This window comes from Hyalella azteca, unplaced genomic scaffold, assembly GCF_000764305.2.
Source record: "Hyalella azteca isolate HAZT.00-mixed unplaced genomic scaffold, Hazt_2.0.2 contig10992, whole genome shotgun sequence".
In the NCBI taxonomy this organism is placed as follows: Eukaryota; Metazoa; Arthropoda; class Malacostraca; order Amphipoda; family Hyalellidae; genus Hyalella; species Hyalella azteca.
Window position 1 is genome coordinate 685,071 of NW_025941005.1, and position 26,603 is coordinate 711,673.

A 26,603-nucleotide genomic window follows, 5' to 3' on the forward strand; every position below is an offset into this window, starting at 1 on the left:
TTGATTTTGAATTCCTTTATTTGCGTTTATTTCTGCCAGGGAGATTCACCATACTACTGTAGTTACGTCTCTTGAACAACTTGTTTTCTTTATTGCTTATGAAAACTTTTACCGCCGGCAATGCTATTCTTATTTGAAGTCCGTAACTTGAAACACGTAACATGAAGTTACGTTTTACGTACCTACGGTCAAACATTTCCACTGCCAGTGACTCGCATGCGATGTCCATTATAGTAGTAGTATAGTATAGTATCTTAGGCATTGAAGAATAGGCCTGTCGCCGATTCTTGTGCTTTTCTTTGCTAGACTGGCCTTTTGAGCAAATCTTTTCAACGGACGAACGCGTTCAAGAACAGACTAGACAAGCTATGCAGGAGCATATGTTTAGTCTTAAAATCCCTCGTAACTTACGGAACAACTGAAATCATATCTACCAAGTTAATGCCAAGGGTTACCACGTCGTTCTATTGCTTTACGCATCATACACTATTACTGAAGATTTTGGTACCGTCCACCATCGTAAATAAATCCCAAGCAATTGGTATATTTTATTATAATTGTAAATAGAATCAGTAACTATTGTAACCATTTTAACAATTGATGATACTATTAAATACGTAGCATAGGTAAGCATGAAATCCATTCGATCAAAAGATTTTAGAATTCACAAGACGTTCTTATAATGTTCAATGATATGTATTATGTACAACAAACGGGGTACTTGGAAAAATACAGGCTTATATCAGGCACAGAATATATCGATCAATACTCGAATTTGAGGATAAACCCACACGAGTCGCTAACCTTCTGTGGAACCAATTAGAATCTTCAGATTATGCTCTACGGACCAGTGTATCAAGGCCAGCCGACGGTTTTTTAATAATCAGGTTTACAAGTGTATCTTGACAGAGACTAGGCTGGTAGGTGCTTCTGGCAGCACGAGTCGTTATTCAAATTATTGTCAGGCTGTCTACCGTAACTCCCATACTTGTGTTAGCACTTACTGCGTCACTTCCGTGACGTCACTATAGCATGCCTATATAAGCTCCTCGAGCAGACCTTCAGTCAGTCTTAGGCAGCCCCAGGCGAGACGTAGTAAGCCATCATCATGTAGTCCGCACGATCACGGCCTGACTCCGGCGTCGAGTAGCCTCCGTCGTTAGAGTAACCATCTAAAACCTACCTTGTGTACTTATCACCAAGCTTCCTTGTATTCCTATCTAGTTCGTAAATATATAACTAAGAAACTCGCCTCTCAATCAACCTGCCGCTTATTCGGACCTTAGATACGAACCCTTGGACCCTCAACTCAAATAAACCTAAGAAGATCATCCGGTTATTAATCAATACTAAACTTTGAGATAATTATATATTATCGGGCCAGTCAGACCAAAAACGCATCCGGACATTATAATAAAAAATTGCAAGGATAGAAAATAATAATGATGGAATGAACGCTCGTTACAGCTTAAGGTCAACCTTGGTTAACTCGTCGGTGATAGTAATTTTAGCCCTCGGAAAGGAAGTGTGGCATTTAATCGTCCTGATTCGTAGAAAGCAGATCGTGACAATATATAATAGCTCGAAACATATGCGGATTTTATGTAGTGCTCTCAATTCGACTAGATTATCCTCAATACTTTGATAAAAATAGGGAGAGAATTTGTTTTAATTGGATAGACAGTGCATTTTTTCATCTGATAGATGAAATTAGATCGATTCGCGAACCTAGTTAATAGCACCGGATCATTTTGAGTTCCGTTCGTATTTTTTTGCGGTATCGCGTTTCCATTCAATTTTTTTAGTTGGAATACAGAAACAGAATTCTTTACTATATATTTTTTCTATGTGAAACGCAAAATGATTTTGTGTTATAGTTGCTAAAACCTCTTACGTATGATAACATGAAATCCGTGTTGGTGATCGAAAGACTCTCAGCTCCTTGCACCGTACCATGGTAGGGAAAGGTTTCAGAACACATAAATATGGGAAACTTAGCTCAAGACTATGCGATAGAAAAGGAATCAAATGCTGACAGTAAACCGCCTTCTTAACAATAGTTCGATAGTTTAAAAAAACCTGGGAAGCGTCACGAACTTCACAATCATGACATTTATCCTGCTACCTATGCTCGTTTCATCTTGCGAGTTGCGAGCTAGGAGTTGCAAGTTTCGTTTCAACAATAAACAAAGAATGTTTTTTAATCAAGCAGAGATGATGAGTTATATATTTCAGAGCACTTCACAACCACACTACTTGCATTGGACTGCCGCACATGTCTACGTTCAACATTACGCATGAGTTTCTCACAGGTGCCGGTCAAAATATTACTCGCACCATAGCTGACAACTTGCTTCGATCAAATTTTTTAGGGATTCGTAGTTTACTTATGGAATCACCACTCGCCCTGATTATATTAGCATTGTAACATATATGTTATCCATTTACATGATTCTGGCGGTCCCCGGGGTTTCTTATACGATACGCCTCGTTGCGTAAATATTAAAAAACTATAGTATTTCGCCTATTCAAATTTATGTGGGAGTCTTACTCCTGAATTGGTTAAAAATTTGCACGTAAGAAACCCTATAGGCTGGATGCAAATCCCAGTCATTAGTAGCAATGGTCTCCTGTGATATGCTTTAGAGTTTAGACGCATAATTTTAGGACAACTCGAGACCTTGAAAGTAACGTCATTTGATTCACTTGTGAAACCAATTATTTGGAGATTTATTACTCTCATTTGGTACTGTTTGACCACAATATGCAGCCTGTAAGGCAACGATGAATGGCTGAAAATATGAAACTAAGTCATTTGTTTTGCTTGCTGCGTCTTTACAATATACCCATGACGTACGGCCGTGTTTTTTCGCTAATAAATGAGATAAGTTCAGGATCTAGTCCCTTCACTCCTCCTGGGTCAAGGCCGTCATGAATATGATCCTTATCGTTAGTGACGACTTTGAATGGCACGTCGCCTCTATAGATGCTATGTTCTGCAATACCGCTAAGGTGACCATGGTCATGCAATAAATCATGGGAATTTTCATGAGAATGATGGTATTCAAGGGGCTTGAATGATTGTGGTTTATGAGGGTCCACTAATGACGGTCTAAAGTTATGATCGTGGTCGTTGGCGTTCAACTCGACGATGTAGTCAGGCTGAACTCCGTCATGAATGTCGTTCAAGCTATGGTCGTCGTAATGATGATACTCAGGACTACCGTGGTGCTTATGGGAATCATGAATGTTGATTCCACTGTCGTGATGAATGCCGCTTCCGTGGTGGATGTCATCATCGTGATACTCGTCTCCGCCGTTGTGGTGAACGACACCACCGTGATGCTCTTCAAAGTGGTGGTGTTCTCCATGGTTGTCATGTTGATGGAAATGTTTTGGGGGACTTAGATTCTTGAAGTGTATAGGGCCATTGTGCTTCGGTGGACCATGGTGCTTTAGTGCTCCTCGAAAGTGTTTATGATGCGGGGGATGATGTGAGTGGTGATGACGAGGAGGAGGAGGTCCACGGTGCTTCACAGAGCCCAAATGAGGTCTCACTGGACGCCATTGCTGCGGTCGATGATGATGGCTCCGGGATGACCGATATGGCAGGGCGCCCCCAAAGATGGACAGAACTCGGTCGACGCCGTCGCGCCGCTGCCGCACAACAGGTTCAGAAGTTTGCAAGCTTGAAGTGAAGGTCTCGTCGTTTTGAGCAGGACTCCGCGATAAGCGGAAGTTCGATGGCCGATCTTCCCGTCCTAAAGGCGAGAAAAAACTGGATTCGGATGAACCCAAAGAGTCGTGTCTCGAAGTGTCAGATGAGAGGAGATGGAAAGCTTGACAAGAGGCGCCCAAGACCCACACCTGCAATATTAAGAATTGTGTTACTTCAAATTTTCAACTTTTTAGTCATTTGAAGTGGCAAATGAAAAATATGTGCTTTTGGAAATAGTGACTGATCTGAGCAAGTCTTCTCTTGTTAACAATTGGATTCTCAATTGGACTCGTTTCATTTTTCATAGAAATAAAATCTAGTACTGATGACCTTGGAAATTACTTCTTGTGTGGACTGTCGCGGGTCGCCGATTCTAATGATTGCAGAATATTCGCATCTAACCGGGTCACAAACCCGCAACACACTCCGGAAATGGTGATCTTTAGCCCCTGGTGATCTTTAGCCCCTTGTTTTTGTGCTTATTAAAATTAGTTCGCAACTTATGTCCCAATACAATTTTAGTTCAATTATTCATATTAAATCACCTTAAAAGTTAAAATATGAACCTTAGCTTTGAAAATGGTTCAATGACTATGATGATGTTAACAGCTCCCAAAATTGTTAATTATAATGTCTGTGGCGCTAAATACATTTGGTTTCGAAACATGTGTCAAATAACTTTGATAATGACACTGAAACTTAATTTGTGTTTAGGCTGTAACCTATTTGAACTGGTCCGACACCCCCCGTGATGCAAATACAAATGAAATACAATACAGGAACAATAATTACCTCGGAAATAATAGATTAGTTATGCGGTTGTTACAAGAGGACTATGAAGAGGATTTTGACAAGCAGGAAAAAGTTTGTCTGCAGTTCATTCCTGCGTAGTTTCTCATCTCCATGGCTTCACAACGTGGGTTCACCGAAATTCAGTTCCGCACAATTGCGTGTCCGATGCGTAAACGGAAAAATTTCCCGCGCCGCTTCTCGCGTCAATTTTTCAAATTGACCGCACCCCTTTGACCTGCATACGAAACCCAGACATCAGCCAGCCTCATTTTGCGCCGCAATGCTTTCACTGCTCGTTTGTAGTATTACGCTCGCACAATCAAACTGGAGCGAGAGATGCTCGCCGTCTAACAATAAAGGTGAAAAAATGGACGAGCGTTGTGAGACAACCTCGCTCGAGAGTTTCCTGGTTACGATAGACGAAGTTCAAGAATGTGGCCCATGGAGAAGAAGCGAGGACGTTAACTGTAGATCTAACTTGCACATAGCTTGCCGTAACCACTGCATTATTATGAAACTTCGTGTCGTGGTATTTTGTTTCGTTGCATATATAAGCTACGTGCGGTATTTCGCTCAACACTTATGAGGCGAAAAGTTGATATGCTTAGATTTGCAGAACACGTTCAAGCAAGAAGCGTGACAAATGTATTATATTAATGCTGACGCTTTCGGTGTAACAAGTCACTGCGGGCGTGGTATATTGTTCCGGCTCACTGCTGTATACAACCTTCTGTTGCGTCATTCTTGGTGGTTTTACATTCTTTATTCACATCAGACTCTTGTAAAAATGAATTATGTGTAGTTAATAAAAATATTGATGGAGTGTATACAAAGGGAAGATGTGGATCAATAATAGTGAAGGGGTTTAAATTTATGACACGCAATGAAAAAGAAAGATCTTTCCCTCGATAGAATAGTGTATCAGGTTCATGTCATGTGCAGCCTGGGAAATTTGTGTAATTTGTGTTATTTGGATCATCATAGGATTAAATTAATGCCAGTTTTCAGCTACAAATGGAATGGAAAATTAGACGTTGATTAAATTCTAGATAAATCTACATTTTGATTGAAACCTGAACCGCGTCTAAAATGAAAAAATTAGCTTCCATTAATACTTACGCATAATTTTACGACAATGATCCATTCACGCGGAGTGTCCTATCCTCGTTTTTTTTTCTTATGCTTCGCGATTCAAATTTAAATATGAGTCTTGGCGGCTGGAATTATAAACAAATCCTGGAGTCCTTATATTGAACTTGCTTTTAAACGATGCAACATTTCTATAATTATTGCGTGGACTGCATGATAGTAATGAACATTTTCTTCCAGGTATAATTTTAATTACAAAAATTTATGCAAGATAATGTATCTCTTTGTTGCCACGCAGTCGACTGAGGGATTAGAAGCAATGGATGTCGGGTTAATATTATTCTGTCAGGCAAAATTCTGCATTAAGTTCAAAGCTAACTATAATTAATTATTGCTTTATGAATACTGAGGTACTGGATGAGTCTTTTGATCAATTTATCACTAAGGAGATTCCCTAGATTTATGTCAACATTCATGATCCTAGGGAAGGAATGAAATGAAGTGCTTGCGGCCTTTGTGCGTATATGCTTATGAAAGAGAGCCACTGTAGCGTACAGGGTGATGCAACAAGCTTGCGGCCGGTGCGTGGTGCAAGGCATCGATTTGTCCATGTCAACAATGTTGTTAAGAATTATACGTCTGAGAGCCGCGAAGAATTTAGAAATCAGTATCACTTTATTGCTCGGAGTGTTCCGGCCGCAATTACTCCTTGCTTGTATTGTGCCTGACATAGACATTATTGGCGCATTTCGTATGTACTACTCACACTCCTATTGCTTACAATTGAGTGTGATTTGTGGCATCCATTTCTTGAGGACTCTGTTTCGAAATCCGGTCTTATCCGGGCTTATTGTAGACTTTATTCAGGTGGTTGTGTATTGGTTTATTATCGTGCAAGAAAAAATAAAGTTTCAACAGAAAAAAATTTAAAAACAAATTTGGTGAATCTTCAGCTTAAATTTTGACAATAATGCAATGGAGTAATCTATACCTTACTATAATCTAAAACTAAATCTGTAACTAAAATAACTAAAATAGTCTCTAAAATAATTATGACACAGAATCATACTGTTATAGGAGCACTAAACATATTGTGTTTTTGTGATACCAACGCCGCCAATGATTTTAATTGAAATAATGTTAAGAGCACAAAGTCGAAAACAAATACTCATATAATAGTAATCATAAATCGTAAGTTGACCAAGAATTTTTAAAGGCAAAAAGCAAAGTCACACGTTATCCGCGTGGCATGCCAAGCAACACTTCGAAGAATGTAAAGCAACTGATGCGTTAACTTCAAGTGATAATGACTGCGTTGCAAGCGATCGGATCTTCTTCTGGGACCATAGCTGGAACGGCAAATATCTTACCAGAAACGCTTGACCCAATACCCACAACACGAGCTTGGAGTGATTGAGCTATTAATGGCAAGGTTGCCACCATTGAAAGCAAATGTTGCTCAGATTCACGCAAGGTTGCTGAACGTCTACTGTATGTGAATTTAGAATGCTGACTCAAAATCGAACCATTCGCTTTGGCATTGGCTGATTGAAAAGGAAAATCTGACCCCACTCAACAAGACAGCCTCTCGTTACATTATTTTACACTTATAACAAAAATGTAAGAATTTAACTTGATGACCTCATTAGCTTATCCAACACCAGCACCATACATATTAAAGCCTTCTAGCAACAGATCGAGGCCTCCATTGCTAGCCTGGCAATAGCGACAGGTCTGTGGAAACTAAATTTGCACATCATTCTACCTTGGCCAGACGAGAATACTTGACAGCTAGTTTTCTTTTTTGTCAAATGTGGTGAAATCCTTAATATTCATAAAACAATTAAAGGCCGCGTGAGAAATAGGGTGAAATGATAAGGTCTACCAAAAATAAGACAAAATGGTAAAGTATTTCACAAATAATGTTAAATTATAAGGCCTTTAAGAGCTGGGTAAAATAATATGGTATTTTAAAGATATGGTAAAATTATAAGGACTTTCGAAGATGAGTTAAAATGAAAAGTCCTCATATAGATGCAGTGATATTATAATATCATTTCAACATATGGCAAAACAATATCCTTTTTCAAAGACTAAAATGATAAAAACTTTCAAGATAAGGTAAAAGATAAGGTTTTTTCCGCAACTCATCCCACAACTCGGACGCGACGCCGCCTCACCGCCCAACTTTCACTTTTATCAGTTCTACTGGTAATCCTGCGAAGTGAATGTCATACTTCTTTCAGTTCTGTTTATGATCCTGCAAAGTCAATGCCCTAATCCTAATGGTTATACTGATAATCCTGCGCAGTGAATCCCCGATTTCTAATGGTTCTATGGAAAATTTGCAAAGTGAATGCTCCTCAGCTGGAAAGTCGGCCATGTCCTGCTACGAAGGTCAGGCACGTGTGAAGCAAAACTATTGACCCCAAGTGGAGAAGTTCAATCATTTGCCAAAAAACCGCACTTCTGAAAACCTAAAAAATATAGTTGGTAAATAACTTGAAATGCTGCCTTAAATTCGGTTGAGTACAAGCGACGGCTCGTTAAATCATTTATAGGCTTTCAACATATTTTACCACGTTTTTCTTAGCTCGCTTTCGTGTCCGTCTGTCTGTCTGTCTGTGATGATCAAATCTTGTAATCGATATTTCACCAACTTTCCCGCTAGCTAGCGCTCTGAAACTTTTAGGGAAGCTCAGCTCCCGATGACAATACAATAATCAATAATTTGTTGCACGTTTCCAGGCGTATTTATTCTTTCATTACCGAACCTTTCTTTATTACAGGCACGCACCCAGATAAATACGGGAACAACAATGTATCCCCTTCGAATACAATTTTCTACAGAACTTCGAAAAGAATTTTCTTTCGTGCATTTGCGCGGCTAACTGAAATAAAATGAATATTATGTAGGATGGCTGACCTTTGTGCAGTAGTTATAAACTCTAAAGAAACTCACAAGCAGGGGTTGGGAACCTATAATGCACGTCATCCTCGAGAGGATATTCGTGTTTAGACTGCGTATATCGATGATACGCTGCGTATCATCGATACGTACGTCAAGAAATTTCCAAAATTCGCGTGTTGTGTGCTTTTCGCTTTAATCATAAATCTGCCCGACACACGTTTTTTGGGGCGAGCCATAATTTATTTTCTACTTTTTAGTCCACAAGAAAAACGTGGTTTTTTAAAAAGTTTTTTTTAGAAGTATTTTATTTTGTTTCAAAATCACTTCACGCTTAAAGTTGTTCTTTGTCTTATGTGAGGGTATATTGGAATTTCCTCCATGCTTTGTGTATGAACAAAGCGTCAAAGTTTCTGTGATAGTTTATTGGTAAAAATTAATGAGGATATTGGATCCAAGATAGGCCCTCGAAACTCGAATAATTCGTCCTTTGGATCACCCATGACACGTTAATAGTGCTCGGGTCAAATAATGCCAATCTTAATTACACAGCGCGACGACATTTCCAAAAAAAATCGGTAATTGTAGGTATTAAAGTCACTGCAATAACGACTGCGGGGTAAAAAATTGCATTTAATGACAAGAAATCCACAGGAAAGTGTCAAATAATGACTTGTCTGTGGCAGTAGACACTGACTCTGTCCATCACTGAGGATGAAGTAAGAAATTAGGTTCAGGTTATATAAGCTGACTTGACGATCCAGATAATTTATTTTAATGACCAAATGCAATAGAAAGCCAAGTTGTTGTCATAATGCACAAAGTATGTCGAGTTGCAGCATGGTTCGTTCTCAAATATTGTAATTTGTTTTCCCTGAAAGCTAAATAAATTTTAGTGCAGACTCATTACATACGCAATATCGGGCTTCTTTTTTGGGAATGAAACTTTTTCTGAAAAAAAAATACTGAAGAGAAGTGCCAGTTTAATGATACTTTCAAGACTTCGGAGGGTCGATTCCAACAGGGTAATAATGTGGGCTTTTTGGAGTCACAAACAAAATTTCATACATATGCAAACATATTTTTTAACTGATGGATTGATACATATTTCCGTGCAAAAGTTTCTACTATGGCTTTATTCCTTTGAATTATTGATGAGGTTTTCTTAGAAGGAAATAAAAATTCGGATTGCTACAGTTAACTGTCGAAAATTTTTTTCCAATAATTTTCGGCTTATAATGTAAGAATTAGATGTTCAAAGCTGGACCTAGCTAGGTGCTTAAGTATCCATGTACAGTTTGTACACTAAGAAAATTATAGGGTCATTTTTTCCAAATAGTGACACTCTTTCTGCAAGAAGCACTGATACGTCCTTTTTGCCGGTCATAGCTGACTCAGGATGGACCTAAATAAGGCAAGAAGTCCATCGCAATTTAGAGAAAGTCTCAATTTTTCTGATCGTAGGTTGCACAGATAACGTTAATAAGCGGGAAATCAAGACATACATGACTACTGTAGTCTAACCGGCGTGACCACAAACTGCTGCTTCGTACCTGCTGACAATATTGACGAAGAAAAACCAAAATATGATAGATGAGTAAGAAATGACGTATTTATGAAATAAATGTAAAATAACATCTTTTTGCTCTGAATTGCAAGTTCATTTTTAATTTAAATATTATGACAGTTGGGAAGAATAAAGCATCTGACGCAAAAATGTGTCTACCCTTATATCTACGAAATCTCCTTTTATGAACCTCTATGTATTTTGCGACAGTTTATGAACACATGTAGGTTATATATGTTACATATGTTATTATATATGTTATGACAGATTGTGTACGTATGAACAATGAACCATCTGATACAAAATGGTATCAACCCTTATATGTAAACCGATTCATTCGTAAAACTCATATGCATGTGCCTCGATGTCGAAAGCGCATGAGATGATATGTTAATCAGAACTTATGTATTTTATATTATTCACGTCAAATTAAACAAATGTTCCGTACACAGAGCTTTCGTCTCGGCAAAGATTACTAACTTTCCATTGCCTCAACACGATGATCACGACTTGTGTAACACAGCACACACTTCAATGCTGACACACGCATGTATACTTCGCGTTAAAGGTTGTCTTCTTTCACTTTGAAGTGTTTGTTGAAATGACTTTACCTTCTGAATACATCTTCAGAAATGTTAGTCATGGAAAACGAGCTGTTATTCTTATACCACTCTGTGCGTGCAGGGAAAAACAAGCGCGAACTTCATGGGCTTGAACCAAATGAACAAGGTTGATTTAATGGATCAATTAACAAGGTCGATTAGATGGATCAAATGAACAAGTTGATTTAATGGAGCAAATGAACAAGGTTGATTTAATGGATCATATGAACAAGGTCGACCTAATGGATCAAATGAACAAGATGATTAATGGATCAGATGAACAAGGTTGATTTAATGGATCAAATGAACAAGGCCGACTTAATGGATCAAACGAACAAGATGATTTAATGGATAAAATGAACAAGGTGATTCAATGGATCAAATAATGAACAAGATTATTTAATGGATCAAATGAACAAGGTCGACTAATGGATTCTCCAGAAGCAAGGATTTCCTGTAGGATCAGAGAATTTCGAAAACGACAAGTCGGTCTCCACGGCAACTTCCTGCAGGCTGTCTGACGTTGCGTAACGAGTCCAGCTCTGCGCTCGCTAGCTCATAGACTCGTTGGCAAACATGAATGTTAGCAATGATAACTCGTCAGGCCAAACTTATGCAATATACTTTCCAACATAGTTCAGGCTTCAGAATTACCGAGAAATGTGGGAAATGAGAACTAGATAGTTATCGTCAATTGTACATATCGTTAAATATTAATATCAGAATTTTTTTAAGTTACGACATTCTATGGGCCCACAATCTAGGAATACTTGATACTTAATACTTAGTTTGTATTTTTCGTCCGTTAACTCTAAATTCTGTCAGCATCAAGTGCAACAAGGCTGCGAATTATGAATGACTACGAACCTCCCTGAATTTTTCTAGCTTAGAAAGGGCACTGAGGTAAAAAGCTCATGAACAGTTCATAATCATGGACAATTCCTTACCCCTCATCTGCACCAGTCCGCTTACTCGCGGGATTAGAAAGCGAAAGTAGCAGCAGTAGTCAACTGGGCTTTATGAATGCAATAAATTCAGCGACAGGGGAAATAAGAGATACCCACTTAAGAGAAATGAGTACCATCTTGATTCACTTCGTAGATTTTTCGAGGCAAAATTGAGCTTTAATCTTAATTTGAATTAACCGTTCATTTCTCACATGACCGTAATTCCAATAAAGACTACGTGCTCTCCAGTGATCTGGAATCCCTCCTATATAAGTATCTGCGATCCGCAGTTTTAGTTTACAGCCTGTACATACAATGGTGGGTCCACAATTTTCTTAGCCTGTGTTTACAGCCTGAGGTGGGTCCACAATTTTCTTAGCCTGTGTTTACAGCCTGAGGTGGCTTCACAATTTTCTTAGCATGTGTTTACAGCCTGAGGTGGGTTCACAATTTTCTTAGCCTGTGTTTACAGCCTGTGGTGGGTTTATAACTTTAAACTTGATCTTCAACACCTCGGTTATATGCAGTTTTAAGCCCATAATACACGGACAGACAAATTGAAGTCGATGCATGATTTATCGAAAGCTTTATCTCGAGTTGGGGGTAGGTAACATGACGCCAAGTTTACAGCGAGCATATGGCAGGTCCCCCATCAAGATGACAGCAGTCGTGCGAGATCTCACGAGGTTTTCACTCTCACTTTCCAGCCTCTGAGATGCCAAGCCGTCGAGAGGGAAAGTGAGGAAGTTCTTGCATACTGAAAGTGCAAGAGCATAGACTGGTAGACTGGCTTCAGGTAGGGAAAGGTGGCAGCTTCTGCGTGTGCAATTGCTGGCATTTTATGCGGGCATTGCGAATGTCAGCGTGTAAAGAATGACAGATAGCAATACAAACTGTGAAGAATAACTCTTGCTGCAGGAAGTGAGAAAGAATAACTGCTGGCAATAGGAAGCGAATAGAGTAAGGAAGGAAGTTTAATAATTATAAATTGCTATTCATTGCGAAGAAAAGAAATTAACTGTTAACGCTAGGAGGAGAAAAGTATAACTGCTAACATGTCATTCGATAAAACTTTTTCTCTGTTTTCCAACCCTCGTTAGACGTTCGACCCAAATGCCTCAATGTACACTAAACAAATTCAAGTCACTCGTCTGCACTTGCTTATGTCTTTCTTACATTTTATGACAACATAGTTTCAGAAATTGATATTTAACAATTTCAATTTAAAATAGTTTATTTCCTCTTGGTGAAGTGGTTACCCATTGCTAGAGGGAAAGCTCCACATTACATTATTCTATTTCCAGGTCTATTTAAATAACTTGTTTGAAATTCTAGATTTTTCAATATAATCGACCGTGCAATCGACTTTACTCTTCGCAAGTAAATGACGACTCATTATTGACCAATTCATGATTGGTCAATATTGGTCGAGCCTGACCAATTCATGCATGCTTGTATAGTGAGATATGAAAGTAAAAAAAAAATACTTAAAATACGGTTGATAAAAATAAACGATTTCTTTGTTCGTTTCAGCTCCTACCCAGGAATTGTTATCTGAGCTGTCGAGCTACAGATTTCCAGCTGAAAATAATTTTTTGCTGATTATATGTTGACGGATGCTTGCGGTTCATCCTAACCAAACTTAACTGAATTAATTTTTAAATTTCCATTATATTATTTTGGAAATTCATATTATACGTATTTATACCGTCGTTAAGAAAGTTAGCCTAACTGTGGCTAATTAGGCTAATCAAAGATATCTTCACTGTTAGTTATTTCAATTATGCCACGTTTTCAGTTACTCTGTGATGAACTCTTCAAACTGATAGGTAATATATGCAGATAAATCGAGTTGCATTAGACCTAAAAGGTAATCTAAATGCCGCCTGACCTGAGGTGCTAAAAGACGTTGCACCAACAAACCTTTATTACTTAGAATTTTTTCTTCATCTAAAATGACCATTGGTTCGTATCTATATTACCGGCATGTAAAATATTTCTGCTTCGTTTATTTAATTTGAAAGTAGCCTGCTCTTCTAATCGTGATCGTTCACTTACGCAACTGAATCTAACTGCCTATATCCAAATACAGCGTAGAACACAATAGTTAGAAATAAATGCATTGTATTGCCTACATAATTGTTAACATTGTTTTGTAGAACAATTCGTCTTGATTACTTTGCTTCTTGATTTGAACGTTCAAAAATCGCAGAACTGAATATCCGCTAGTATGTAAATTCAAAGTTATGGCCGATATTCATGGTCAAGAATATAGTATGAATGCGTAACAAGTACCGTAATGAACAGCTTTGTCAAAGAAATTTGTCAGGTAGGTATAGTATTTCATTTCCATGCGTTTAACTTTTAATTTCTACACGTTTTACGTCATCTATATAAAACATTTAAAAGACTTTAAACTATTTAGAATTATTTTATCCTAGACTTTGAGAAGCAGATGGGTACTTTGAGTTTCTCATTTCCTTTAATTGCGATATGGTTTCTTCAAACAGGGAAGCATTCACACAAAATATTAATGAAATTTATGCCAAGATTTCTACTCCTACAGTTTCATTGCACACTGACGTGAATTTTTCACCATCGAATGTTGTTTAATAGATAAACAAATCTTAGTTTTTATTTGAGATCCGAATCTGACCGCCATAATATTATAGTTTGCCGAACCTAAATGAGGGTTGCTGCTGATTAATGCACTTATTACAAAAGATTTTCGATGATCGCTGACACAATAAATGATAAACACTGTATACATTTCATGAAAGAAAAACGTAATATATAAATAGGATAAAGGGGGCAAAATATAAAAATATATATTTTAATGTACTCAGTTGTTGATAGAAGTTCTATGTCTCAATTCACATCGAAAAAATAAGGCTGGTGAAGACATAAAAAAAAAACATTTCGAGATTGAGAGCAGCAGAAGGCGCACATTGACTTACACTTACCCCTTAAATGGTGCTCATAAAATTCGAAGTGATAGTAAAGAACCACGAAAAAAATGTGAGCCTTCGAGTAAGCAGCAAGGGAACTTTGTGCTGTAGACCGGAAAAAAATTGAAAGGTTAAGGTATTTAAAATGCAGCATCTGTTTCTAATGCAGAAGGAATGGCTAAACAAGAACCTTGGCTTCAAATTCATTTCAAAATTGTGCGTGGCAATGTTCGTCTAAAATGAAATATATATATTTATATATATTCTACAAAATGAAATATTAAGTTTATAATAATTGGCAGTAACAAGCATAACACCCATGGTTTAGTGTGTGTGCCTGGTCTGAATTGATCGAAAATACTGGTCTGAATCCCGCGTTGGGCCTGTATGCTGATACAGTGTAACTAAAGATTAAGCAGTCAGTCTAATTATGGAAAGAGAAGTCAGTACGAGTTACAATGAATTATGAAATCCTCACTATTGATTGTTTTTATAGGATTTAGATGTAACGGACAAGAAATTGTTATTTTATTTGCAGAAAGAATCAATAAGAACACTTCGTCCTGTGACAACCATTTAGCGAGAAATGCTGGTAAAAATTTAGCGAGAAATGCTGGTAAAATTTACACTGCAATACCAATATTTCAACAATGTGATAATATTCTAACTCGAATTTTTATTTTCTCAATCAGACATCAACAAAATCATTGAATTACTTACTGAGATAATAATACTTATGAATACGTTGCTCGACTTCGCCACGTTCTGAATGTAATCAAAAGTAATCACATCAGCCGAGATCAATTTAGTGTTTTTTAGTGAATATAAATGTTCGAGCATTCCTTCAACATTTTTCAAACATTAAGTACTGATGTAAAATTATACAAGTGTTTTTCCCTTCACCATATTGGTCAACTATCTGAACTCGATTTCTCAGATTGTCAAAACAAAGTCCATGGGAATTTGGTATAAGCAGTTCAGTTCTATAACAAATATTTATATTTCGTTCTTTTACATCTCATCCACAGTTCACAATTTTTACTTCCCATCCACAGTGTTTTTTATAAAGTTGGTCATATTTTTCTAGAGTGTGGGTGACATTTTTTTTCATAAATCTTTCGAAGTTTTGGACGTAGTTGGTAAAATATACACAGCATATGATAATTATCACATCTGAGATATTGAACGCGATGAAGAAGTTAAGCATGTTAAGAAGAGAAAATTTTCTAAAATTTTTAGTCGTTGAACCCTGACTCTAATTTAAATTTGAAAGGGGCATAAAAGTCTCGCTGTTTTACAAAGTTGGAATGCAGCGGAATCGCAGTTAATAAGTAAATTTTGTGTTCGGTTGCTTAGGTTTCGACTAGCGCAGAGACAAATTTCTTCGATGTCCTTAAAAAATAACAGTACTTCTGGATGATTCAATTTTGCTACCATATATGAGCTGAAAGTGTTAATTAAATTAACTTTACCTTCGAAAGTTAATTTTGAATATTTATCCCAAATCTTATGTGATGAATGATATATCTGAATTATATATTCATGCTCCCAATCAATATTCCACATTGGTGAAGAGTCGACTTTTATTAAGGATAATAAAATATATAAGTAGAAATAAAATGTTAAAAGTAGAATGATCAGCTCATGACGTGCGTGAGTTCTAGAAGTTCAACAGTTTTCTCAAAACGCGGAAATTGGTCTATTGCGTGACAGAGCAAATGTTAATGAAGAGCTTGCCTACCGAAAATATGGCGCAATACGTGCGTCCTGCGCTCCCTGCAAACATTTTGCCTGTCAATAAGTTGCGTTCACTCACCGAGAACGACTTCTGCAATTGGGACTTTCATTCACAATTATTGCACTCTCAGCCAAATATGTTACCTCAAGCAAATGTGATGTGTGTCGGGTTTCCGCGTGAACGCCGTCCCATCCATTACATTCAAACTTTCTTTTACGCTTAGGAATCAATAATAGCAAAACGCTTCAACCCTCATTTAAAAAAACAGATCCAAAGCCGTAATCTGTAGTTCAGCGATTGAGTGACGATTGAGATCGATAATGAAAATTTCCATTCACCTGTTATTTTTTTATGCAGATAATTTAGGTATGTTAAAAAATCATTTATATGGCTAATCCATTTATGATCATGAAATGATTCAATTTAAGGTTCTAAATTAACGATACATTTAACCCTTAAACCATAACGATGATCCTTCCATTAAATAATTTCTAATGACCTCATAACCTCATCCTGATTCCTGGACGTGTGGTCCAGAGCCATGCTGCATGGTGCGCTGCCTTCAAATCAATTTCCCGCGCCTGAAATCATATTCTTGTCCACAAGGCCTAAGCTTTGCGTAATAAATTTGCATGCAGATACATAAACATCATTTTTTAAAACATGGCTTTCAGTATATATCATAGGGATGTAGATTTTAGGCTTGATAAACTACGCAAAACCACAAATATAAGGTTCTAGTTGTGGTCAAAGAATTTGTAAATACTCGTTTGAGGTTTCTATTAGAGTAACACAATGTCATGGGCTTTTTGTTTTCAAACATACGAATATGATTATTTTATCCTGTTGCACATGCCTTTACGGTTGTGCTATTAAAGTTTCACCGAGCTGGTTTTTTTATGTTTACCTGCAGATACACTAGGTTTAAATACGACACTTTACAGTCCGACTTCAGTATTTACTCCACTTTTACGCTGAAAATTTATTGTTTTCAGCAGCAACACAAAATTTTAATACGTATTTTTCGACATAAAATTCGAAATTTACTCCAGTGTAATACCAAAGTGCAGCCGATGATGCTTAATGGTCACCGAGAAGAAGCTGAGGAGAGTGAAAGTTGTTCCACCGGCACTGGCTACATCATCTGCATGCCTAGGGCAGCTCGAGTAACTTCCTGGCCTGCTTATGGCCCTCTTACACAAACTGAATTAATATCATTTGGATAACAATGGTGAATGTGGCGATTTTTACAAGTGAGATTAGCAGCGAGTTGTGCATTTTGAGAAATTCAGGTTCCTGTTGATTAATAATCTGCATGGAGAACTTCATTAGATGTTATCTCAACATGACCGAGTATCATTTCAGCCGCTGTTTGTCTTGATACTAGCATTTCGATTTTCATGTTTACTGGAATTTTCATGAAAAACAAGTAGTCGCGCCTAAAAGTTCACTTCTTATGAGAATATATAAAGTAGTCTGAGACTCCGATAGCGATGTCTGACATGCCCTAGAGACTTCATTCAGTCATTTAATTTGTTAATTTATTTATTATTTCATTAATTGGCCAATAAATTTCTCTACGTTCTATCATTAATGATCTTCATCGGTCTATCGCACTCTTTATTGTAATCTGAGCATATTTATGTTTTTATTGTAAATTTTTGTGTATCTCTTCTTATTTGCTTTCTAAACACCGTTTGTCATGCATATCTCTTATAATATTTTACCATTGCGGCGCGTCTAAAAATGCAAGTTATAAAAGACTGGAATCGAAATGAGTTTTTTACTATTACACCAATTATCATTCTGGTCAGCCAAGCTTGCAGCAAATAATATGATTCACTGAGCTAAAATAAAATTAAATGCACGACACATTATAATTATTCTGTTGCATTCTTTCATTTTACTAACCCTTATTTTCTCACCATTACCGCATATCCTGGAGCCCGCATTAATTTTGCTTTCCTCGACCTCGATTCTATGGCGATTGTCTGCATTAATTTTACAAATCATAATTGATTGCAAGCGAGTTAAATAAGCTAAAAATCATATATTTAGTAAGTAATTATTTTAGCAAGTCATCTACCTATTATGTTGAGAGGCTTAGGAATCTACTTGCTCATCTACTTATTTAGTTTGCGATCATTTAATTTATTCAGCAAGTTAGAAACTATTTTTGTTAGCAATTAAAAATTTTTTTAGTTATGTACGACAAATAATAGTTAAATGAGTTAGCAATTATTTTAGTAGGTAAGTCAGCCTTGTTTTAGTTATTTGACCAATATATTATTTATTAGGCCAGTCGTCAAATCAGTTAATTAATCGGCATTATTTCAGTTACAAAAATCGTTATCTATTTTATTAAGTAAATCAGCAACTTCCATCAGGATCACGCTAGTAGCAAAAACACATGAGATAATTCCCTTCGACCGTAAGTGAGAGAAGGGTTTAGAGAAACAGATATTAATCGAATGATGCACTTGCGATACCGCCATCATTTTCGAGAACTACGTACGCTTCTGGATACAAACGAAGCGATCGCGACGCTTCGTTGACTCGTCGTTTCGTAAGCCGGTGCTCGAAGCTCAGTAAACTTGCATGAGTTTCAGACGAAAGTGAACGTCCCGACGACCTTGCCACCTACCGACAGACCTACACGTCCGGAAGGCAGGTGCGAGTGGAGATCATCTCTGAGATTAGAAATTTGACATGAAAATGAATAATAATTTAGATGCTGTGTGAAATAAAATTCAAATAATAGCTTAAATTGTTAGTTGCACCATGGTTTCTTTAATTATTAAAAATTTATTGAACTTCAGGTCACAAAAAAGAAAATTCTTGAGAATTTTAATGAAGCCGCAGCCCAGATGTCATTGAGAGTTTAATGATATAGATAGATTAGAACAGATCGTTATGCGTCTGTTAATGCTGTTGATGAGCTTGAAAAAAAGCAGCTTTGACGGTGGAAAATAATTAATGAAGCTTTAATATCACACGATAAGCATTGAGATTAAAAAAAATAAATTTTATCAAGCGCCGAAAATTTCGGTCTTTGGCTTTGAGTCTCCAAAAAAAGAAACTTCGTTTGGTAAAAAACAAACACAATTAAATTAAAAACGTATATCATAAGAGAAGAATTAATTTGACGGTAAATGATCATTTGGAATGAAGGCAGAAGGAAGTTTTTTTTTATATTTTTCGGGTCGAGGTTGTTTTTTGTAGTTGTTTAGGTTGCCACCACCGTCTCTCAATATCAAAGGCTTGTGACTTGTACAAGTTGCTTGATAAATCATTTTTTATTTGTACCGTAAATCCAAACGCGCAGCGACCGTACTGCAATCGAGTTAAGTAATGGCAAATTCCTGATAAAAAAAAACATGTTCAAAATTAAAATGAAATACTAAAAAATAACGCCCATGGGAACTGTGAAAGCAGGGATACCAGAATAATAATGAACTTGATTTATATTAAAGGTCACATGAGTTACATCATACTGCGCACACCTTGGCTGAAGGGAATTGATTGTCAGTCTACAATTATAATGAATCGTGAAGACTGAGTTTAGTAACAACCTGATGTATTATTATGAAATGCAAAAACAACGAACGGTGCAAAAAGTATAGCACAATAATGCTCGCAAGACCAAGAAACTTTGCTGAAATTCGTCAGGAATTCTAATGAAAATTCAAGAATTCAAGAGACGAATGGTGAGGGAAAAGCAATAGGCGGCAGTGACGCAGCAAAATTATTCGTAACACTCACAGTGGGGAAAATGAGTGCTTCTTTCCCAGGAAATAGCGCAATCGGCACAGCGCTCTCCTTTTATTTTATAATTCGAGCGAACATCAGGAATTTCAAAACTGCGCTCGACTGCTTGCTTGAGGCTCCAATCCCTCATTAATATCATGATAATAAATAATTACACAAATTTTATGGAAAATGAGTAATTATAGAAAAATTATTCAAATAAATAAGTTAAGTTCCTAATGTATTGAAGGCGTGGTTATTTGAATAGTTCAAGACGAATACGAAGCCGTGAGCCGTTTATGATGGGGGTTTATGCTTTAATTTAAATTGAGACATACTGGTTCATATTGGGCTTAGATGATGGATTTGAAATGACTGCGTGTTCCATGCGGTGCGTTTTCGTTGAAGTTGGAGTAGGTAGCTAATGGATCTTGTTGTAAATTTAAGTTGAATTTTTAAAGATTCATTTAGACGTTAAGTTGGATTATACTAGTAAATTGGTCTTTGCATGGTAGCTCATTCTTATCGTTTACATAGAACTTCCAAAAAGCTGTTGATTCTGCTTGTGGTAGTTACATTTATTTCCCTGTTAAATACGCGAGTTATAAGCTGAATTGAAGCGTAGTGAAATAAAAAAATATCGGCTGCTAATCGTTTGTTTTTTAGGTTCAACTTTCAGGACTTTTTTAAAATGAAAGATTGAAGCCTGGAGTTACAAATGAGGTCAAGTTTGTTTCATGAGCAACAATTATCTTTGATGCCATAAATTTCATTATAAATCGAATACATTTGAATCTGGAGGTCATTTTCCGACGATGCAGATGAATTTTTTGTGACTACTACAGAAATTTTCTAAAGATATGTTGCGTAAACGCCCTCCACGCTCATCAGGCAGTCGAGCCCATCGTATAGTTGCCACCTCCAAAGATCACCGAGGATAGAAGCAGTAAATAATGTGTGCCCTGGGCTCTCTTTATTGCATAAGACTTCTCAAAAAAACGGGCTCAGATGAGTATTTGTGAAAAAATATAGCCGGAAAGAAAGAGCTGACCTGTATCTCTCGGGTGAAGGTCAACGATTGCATCGGGCGTCTCCAAATATTAGATTGTTTTGAATAAGTTGATAAAAGTTTGCGGTTTTGCAGCAACATACAAGAAATAACACGATCATACTCTAGATTTTAGTTGTGTTTGTCTTGAATTCGTAAATTCCCACCGCGATAAATATCTGAACCCTATGAGCAAATAAGTCAGCCATCATCCTGATGTCTCTAAATGCAAATATATGTAATAGAAGTTTTTATTGCATTAACATAAAGTGGTATAACCAATATTTCATTCTTATTTTAATCCATAATTCTAAGAAAAAATATAAATATAATTACTCAGAGAATAACAAGGTTTAAAATGACTTTAGTCACTAAAGTTCGCAAATGATGGGATCACGTCCGCGCAAATAACACCGATGAAACACGATGATTATTTTGTGCGATGCTGCAATAACAAGTTGAAGGTTACAGAGCTAACGCAATGACTTGGCAAAACGCCGGCCCTACCCTGCTTGTGCTAACGAAGTCGAATGCTGAGGAAGACGTAACGTAAGTCGTTAGTGTGCGTTATTGGTCATGTGTTCGTCCAGTGACTCAAATATTACATCAAATAAAATATGTATTCAACACATGCAAAATAATGTTGCCGTTTTGCAGAGTTCATATAATGGCCGTTTTGCAGAGTTTTCTCCCTCTGAGATTGAAAAATCTCAGAGGGAGTGTGTGTGTGAAAAAAAAAACATTAAAGAACATTCTAGAACAAGAACATTAAAGAACAGAAAGAAAATTGAAGAACATTCTACAGAACGCCTCATCTCTTCGAAAACTTCTCTGGCCGGCCCGATCCCCCGATTTGACTCCGTGTGATTATTTATAGGGTTATCTTGTTTTGTTTGTTTACAATGACTTTCCATGGACCCTATCTCATTGGAAGAACGACATTCGCCAAGCCGAATGCATTGACAATGGGGGGGGGGCGTCATTTGTCCGATGTCACTTTTAAAACTTAATTGCACAAATATTCAGGTAATGATTTTTTCAATAAGTTTAACATTATAATAATATCTTAAGTAGTTTTTTTATTGCGTTTTTAAATCAGGAAGTTTCCATGAATCACCCTGTATTTCACAGATCAAAATTCCAGAGAAGAGTGACAATAATTACCCGAGAAAATATACCTACATGATATTCATCCCCCTGGATGACTATCCCTGCCTTCTGCGTAAGTACGCTGCATCAAAGTTTCTATGCCTCGTCAGTATTATATGAAAGCCGCTCGCTTTTTCATATGCCACTCTAAAAATTTAATCTGGGAGGTTAATCATATTGAGTTGTATTGTTGTAACAAAACTGCAAATTTGAAGAACGTATGAAATCTAATTTGTACTACTAAATAATTGAATAATTGTATTTTTCCTTCCCTGATGGGAGCTTCTTTTATGAGCTGAGACAAAAGACGTACTTTCAAATTCAGCAACGGAATGATGGTATCGCCGGAATATAATGACGTCGAAGAAGATGGTAACATGGGAATGTGAACGAATTATAATAGTGAAATAGATAATTCTTCGCACGCAGAGCACGCAACTGAAGTGAATTAATTATCAAAAGGTTTTGCATGACGTCCAGCCATCAAAAGATCGACTAACTGAGATTAAATGAAGATATTTCATCAAATTCAAGGGGACTGTTGGGAACAAGTTCAGACCTCGCCTACCAAGCGTCACTGCCGGACACGCGCGCTAAGTGCATGTTCCACGCACATTAAGTACGTGTTTCATGCACATCCGTCCTTGCCAAGCACAAGTTCACATGTTAATGTAATACGCTAACGTAATACGTGAACATGCACACAATGCACTTAATTATTAAACACTAACTACGTACGAAGCATACCAAGTGCACAAAACACACATTACCTACATGTTACACTCTCCCCACGCGCTTGAAACTTTCTGCACTCGCACCGGCATTGGCAACACTCACACTTTTTAGCGCATTTTCTCATTTATGGAAAAAATGCACTATTGTGCTCGTCATGTCCGTCTGTCTGTCCGTCTGTCCGTCCGTGACCTCAAGCTTTCGTCGACGAAATAGACATAGTATTTGGGATTTAAAGTACTTTTTAGCGCATTTTCTCATTTACGGAAAAAATGCTCTATTGTGCTCGTCATGTCCGTCCATGACTTCACGTTTTCGTCGAGGAGAAAATGCGCTCTCTGTCACTCGCTGCAGTGAGTACTGAGTTATATTTTTTGTACATTTCACAGTACACACCCTACTGTACACGTGGGCTGCCCCTAACTCACGTGCACGTATCACACGCACTACACGTGCTTAACCCTCATCCTACGTAGGAGCCGCGAACCGGCGACCTAACTAGGAGCCGCGAGCCGGTGACCTAACTAGGAGCCGTGAGCCGGCGACCTAACTAGGAGCCACGAGCCGGTGACCTAACTAGGAGCCACAAGCCGGTGACCTAACTAGGAGCCGCGAGCCGGCGACCTAACTAGGAGCCGCAAGCCGGTGACCTAACTAGGAGCCGTGAGCCGGCAACCTAACTAGGAGCCACGAGCCGGTGACCTAACTAGGAGCCACAAGCCGGTGACCTAACTAGGAGCCGCGAGCCGGCGACCTAACTAGGAGCCACGAGCCGGTGACCTAACTAGGAGCCGCGAGCCGGTGACCTAACTAGGAGCCGCGAGCCGGTGACCTAACTAGGAGCCGCGAGCCGGTGACCTAACTAGGAGGCGCGAGCCGGCGACCCAGGAGGCGCGAGCCGGTGACCCAGGAGCCGCTGTTGCAAGATGAGGTCAGGTGGACGATCGCTGAGGGCGGTCGGCCTGTGCTCTTTACTTCAGCTCGTCCTGCTGCCCTAGGGACAATATAGCAATACTCTGCTCAGGTATGGCCACAGTTTAGAGCCGTGCAGCAACCCAACCAAGCGCAAATTCACTGAGACTAGGCCGCTATTTTTTGTCTTGATGCAATCATCTCATTTTGCTCGCCCTATCTGTCCGTCCGTCTGTCCGTCTGTTCGTCTGTCCGTCCGTGACTTCACGTTTTCGTCGACGAGAAAATGCGCTCTCTGTCACTCACTGCAGTGAGTACTGAGTTATATTTTATCTTTGCGATTCAAGATGCATTTAATCACATCTAATGAACATAAGTGCAACTTGAATCTGAACTTGTTCCTAACAGTCCTCCTGAGTTTGATGAAATATCTTGATTTAATCTCAGTAGTTCGTCAATATTTTACAAATAGTTTAGCTCGAAAATTGGCTTCAATTCAATCAAAGCTTGTGTGAAGAAAATGAGTTTCCATGCATGGGGAAGAGGTTATTAACACGGTCATATGTCTTCGTGACCACCCTATGCGTGCAACATATATAACATTTCACAGCCCTGTGCGTGTAGCATAGCACTCAGAAACTGCAGATTTTAGTTTCACAACAATACGTGTGAATATCACGACAGATATGCTAGATTCCAGCGCCGGCAAACGGCCGACCTTGCGTTCAACGGTCTCCGTCTCAGGATCGAACACGCCCGCAGTCGCGTCGTCTCGGGATCCGGTATTTCTCTCGACAAACTTCCGGAAGAAAGAAATATTCTGTGAGAGTTCCGGTCACGTGCAGATCAAGAGCGTAGAATAGAAAATTTCTTATTTTTAGTTTACGTGTCGTTTCTAACACCAGCAGTTCCTGGATCATTGGTATAAGCATCAAATAGAAAATGATAATGAAATTATCAAGCACGTGGAAGTATTTATATCTAATAGATGCCTGGAGGGGCATTATAGTTCAACGGACTGCATAATCATGAACTCAATAGATCAGCGAAATCTTGAAACAGATCAGACAGAATATTTATGCGTAAACTATCGGAGTACGACCGGTAAAATACGCAAAAAATGGCGACATTGGAGCATGACCTTTACTGGACATTGTTACGACACTGGAAAAAGATTCAATACAGTGAAGGATACATAGCACGAGAAAGGATAATTAATTGATTTGTAACAGGTGCATTGTTGTTTGATTTTCAAACTCCAACACAGTAGACCTATCGACAGTAGGCGTACAAATCACCGTTAAATAAATACTGTTGTAGCCACTAATCGAAAAATTCCAACTGAACTCCTCTAGGAACATGAAATCGAATTTATTTTCCGTGTCTGAGCATCATTTACTTTTTCAACATAAATTATTAATGTCAACAAAGATTGCGATAAAGAAATCTCTTACCGCTGGGAACCGCCAATTCCATCCAATTTTCAAAAAGAAGTTGTTACATAAATTTATTCTTACTACATGTATATTCTTGAAATTAAAATTCTATCACATGAATTTATTTTTTTTTTTCACGGCAATTAGTATAGAATAATAACCATGCACTCTTGAATGACGGTACTTACTTGTATCAGAGTGCAGACCCTCATCCTGCTTCCGACTCTTTAGAAATTATTTACTTATTTGTAATGTTGTTGTATTATTTGTAATTAGTTGTATTGTTTGTAATTAGTTGTATTATATGTAATGCTGGCTGCTGCTGTCGGGCGTTGAAGCATGCAACAACTTGAGTTCATCTCATGAAAATTTTCAAGCCTTGCTTGAAATTTCAATTCGCAATTCTTTTGAGCCTCTCAAGAATATCGCTACTGAACAAAGACGATAATTCGATTTCGAACCGTAAAACTATTTCGGAAATAGGTTGGTTAAATTGATCATTGGTCATTGGAAGTAAAGAATGTTTTAAAATATTTCAAGTCACCTGAAAAAGAAATTGATTTAAGCGATTCAGTTAAGCTATTCGAATAATTTCGAAATTCACTAGAATCCTTCATATGCAAGTTTAGGAGCTAAACAAATGTCTAACGACCTCAGATGTCTCAAATTGTGACATTAAGATTTTGAACAACAATAACTACATACAGGGCTATTCTACATGATAAACCCAATTAATTAAAATCGTTTTTATATAAGTGAAAAGTTAAAATTAATAATTTATACACCATTTGAAAGAGAAAAATTTTATTTTTTACAAATTTATAGGTGTTCAATATGTGTTGCACGGCAAATATCTAAACGGTAGCCTAACTAGTCCCACACACGAGATAGCATATCTTCTGTTACTGAGTGCACCGTAGCAGTGATACGATTCTTCAGATCAACCAGAGTTACTGGTAGAGGCGGGACGTAAACAGAGTTGCTGGTAGAGGCGGGACGTAAACAGAGTTGCTGGTAGAGGCCAAAACCAAATAAACAGAGTTGCTGGTAGAGGCGGGACGTAAACAGAGTTACTGGTAGAGGCGGGACGTAAACAGAGTTGCTGGTACAGGCGAGACGTAAACAGAGTTGCTGGTAGAGGCGAGACGTAAACAGAGTTGCTGGTAGAGGCGAGACGTAAACAGAGTTGCTGGTAGAGGCGAGACGTAAACAGAGTTTGCTGGTAGAGGCGGGACGTAAACAGTTTCCTTGACGTAACCCCATAAGAAAT

General features: G+C 37.9%; 1 protein-coding gene across 1 annotated transcript; it reads right to left on the reverse strand.

The window, feature by feature from the left end:
- Positions 1-1,407: 1,407 nt before the first annotated feature.
- Positions 1,408-25,879, reverse strand: LOC108669811 (histidine-rich glycoprotein-like). The gene is made up of 2 exons (XM_018157221.2): positions 25,522-25,879; positions 1,408-3,867 (listed from the first exon to the last, which is right to left on the reverse strand). Exons 1-2 carry the CDS (start codon positions 25,543-25,545, stop codon positions 2,836-2,838), a joined length of 1,056 nt encoding a protein of 351 aa, XP_018012710.1. The 5' UTR covers positions 25,546-25,879; the 3' UTR covers positions 1,408-2,835.
- Positions 25,880-26,603: the final 724 nt, after the last annotated feature.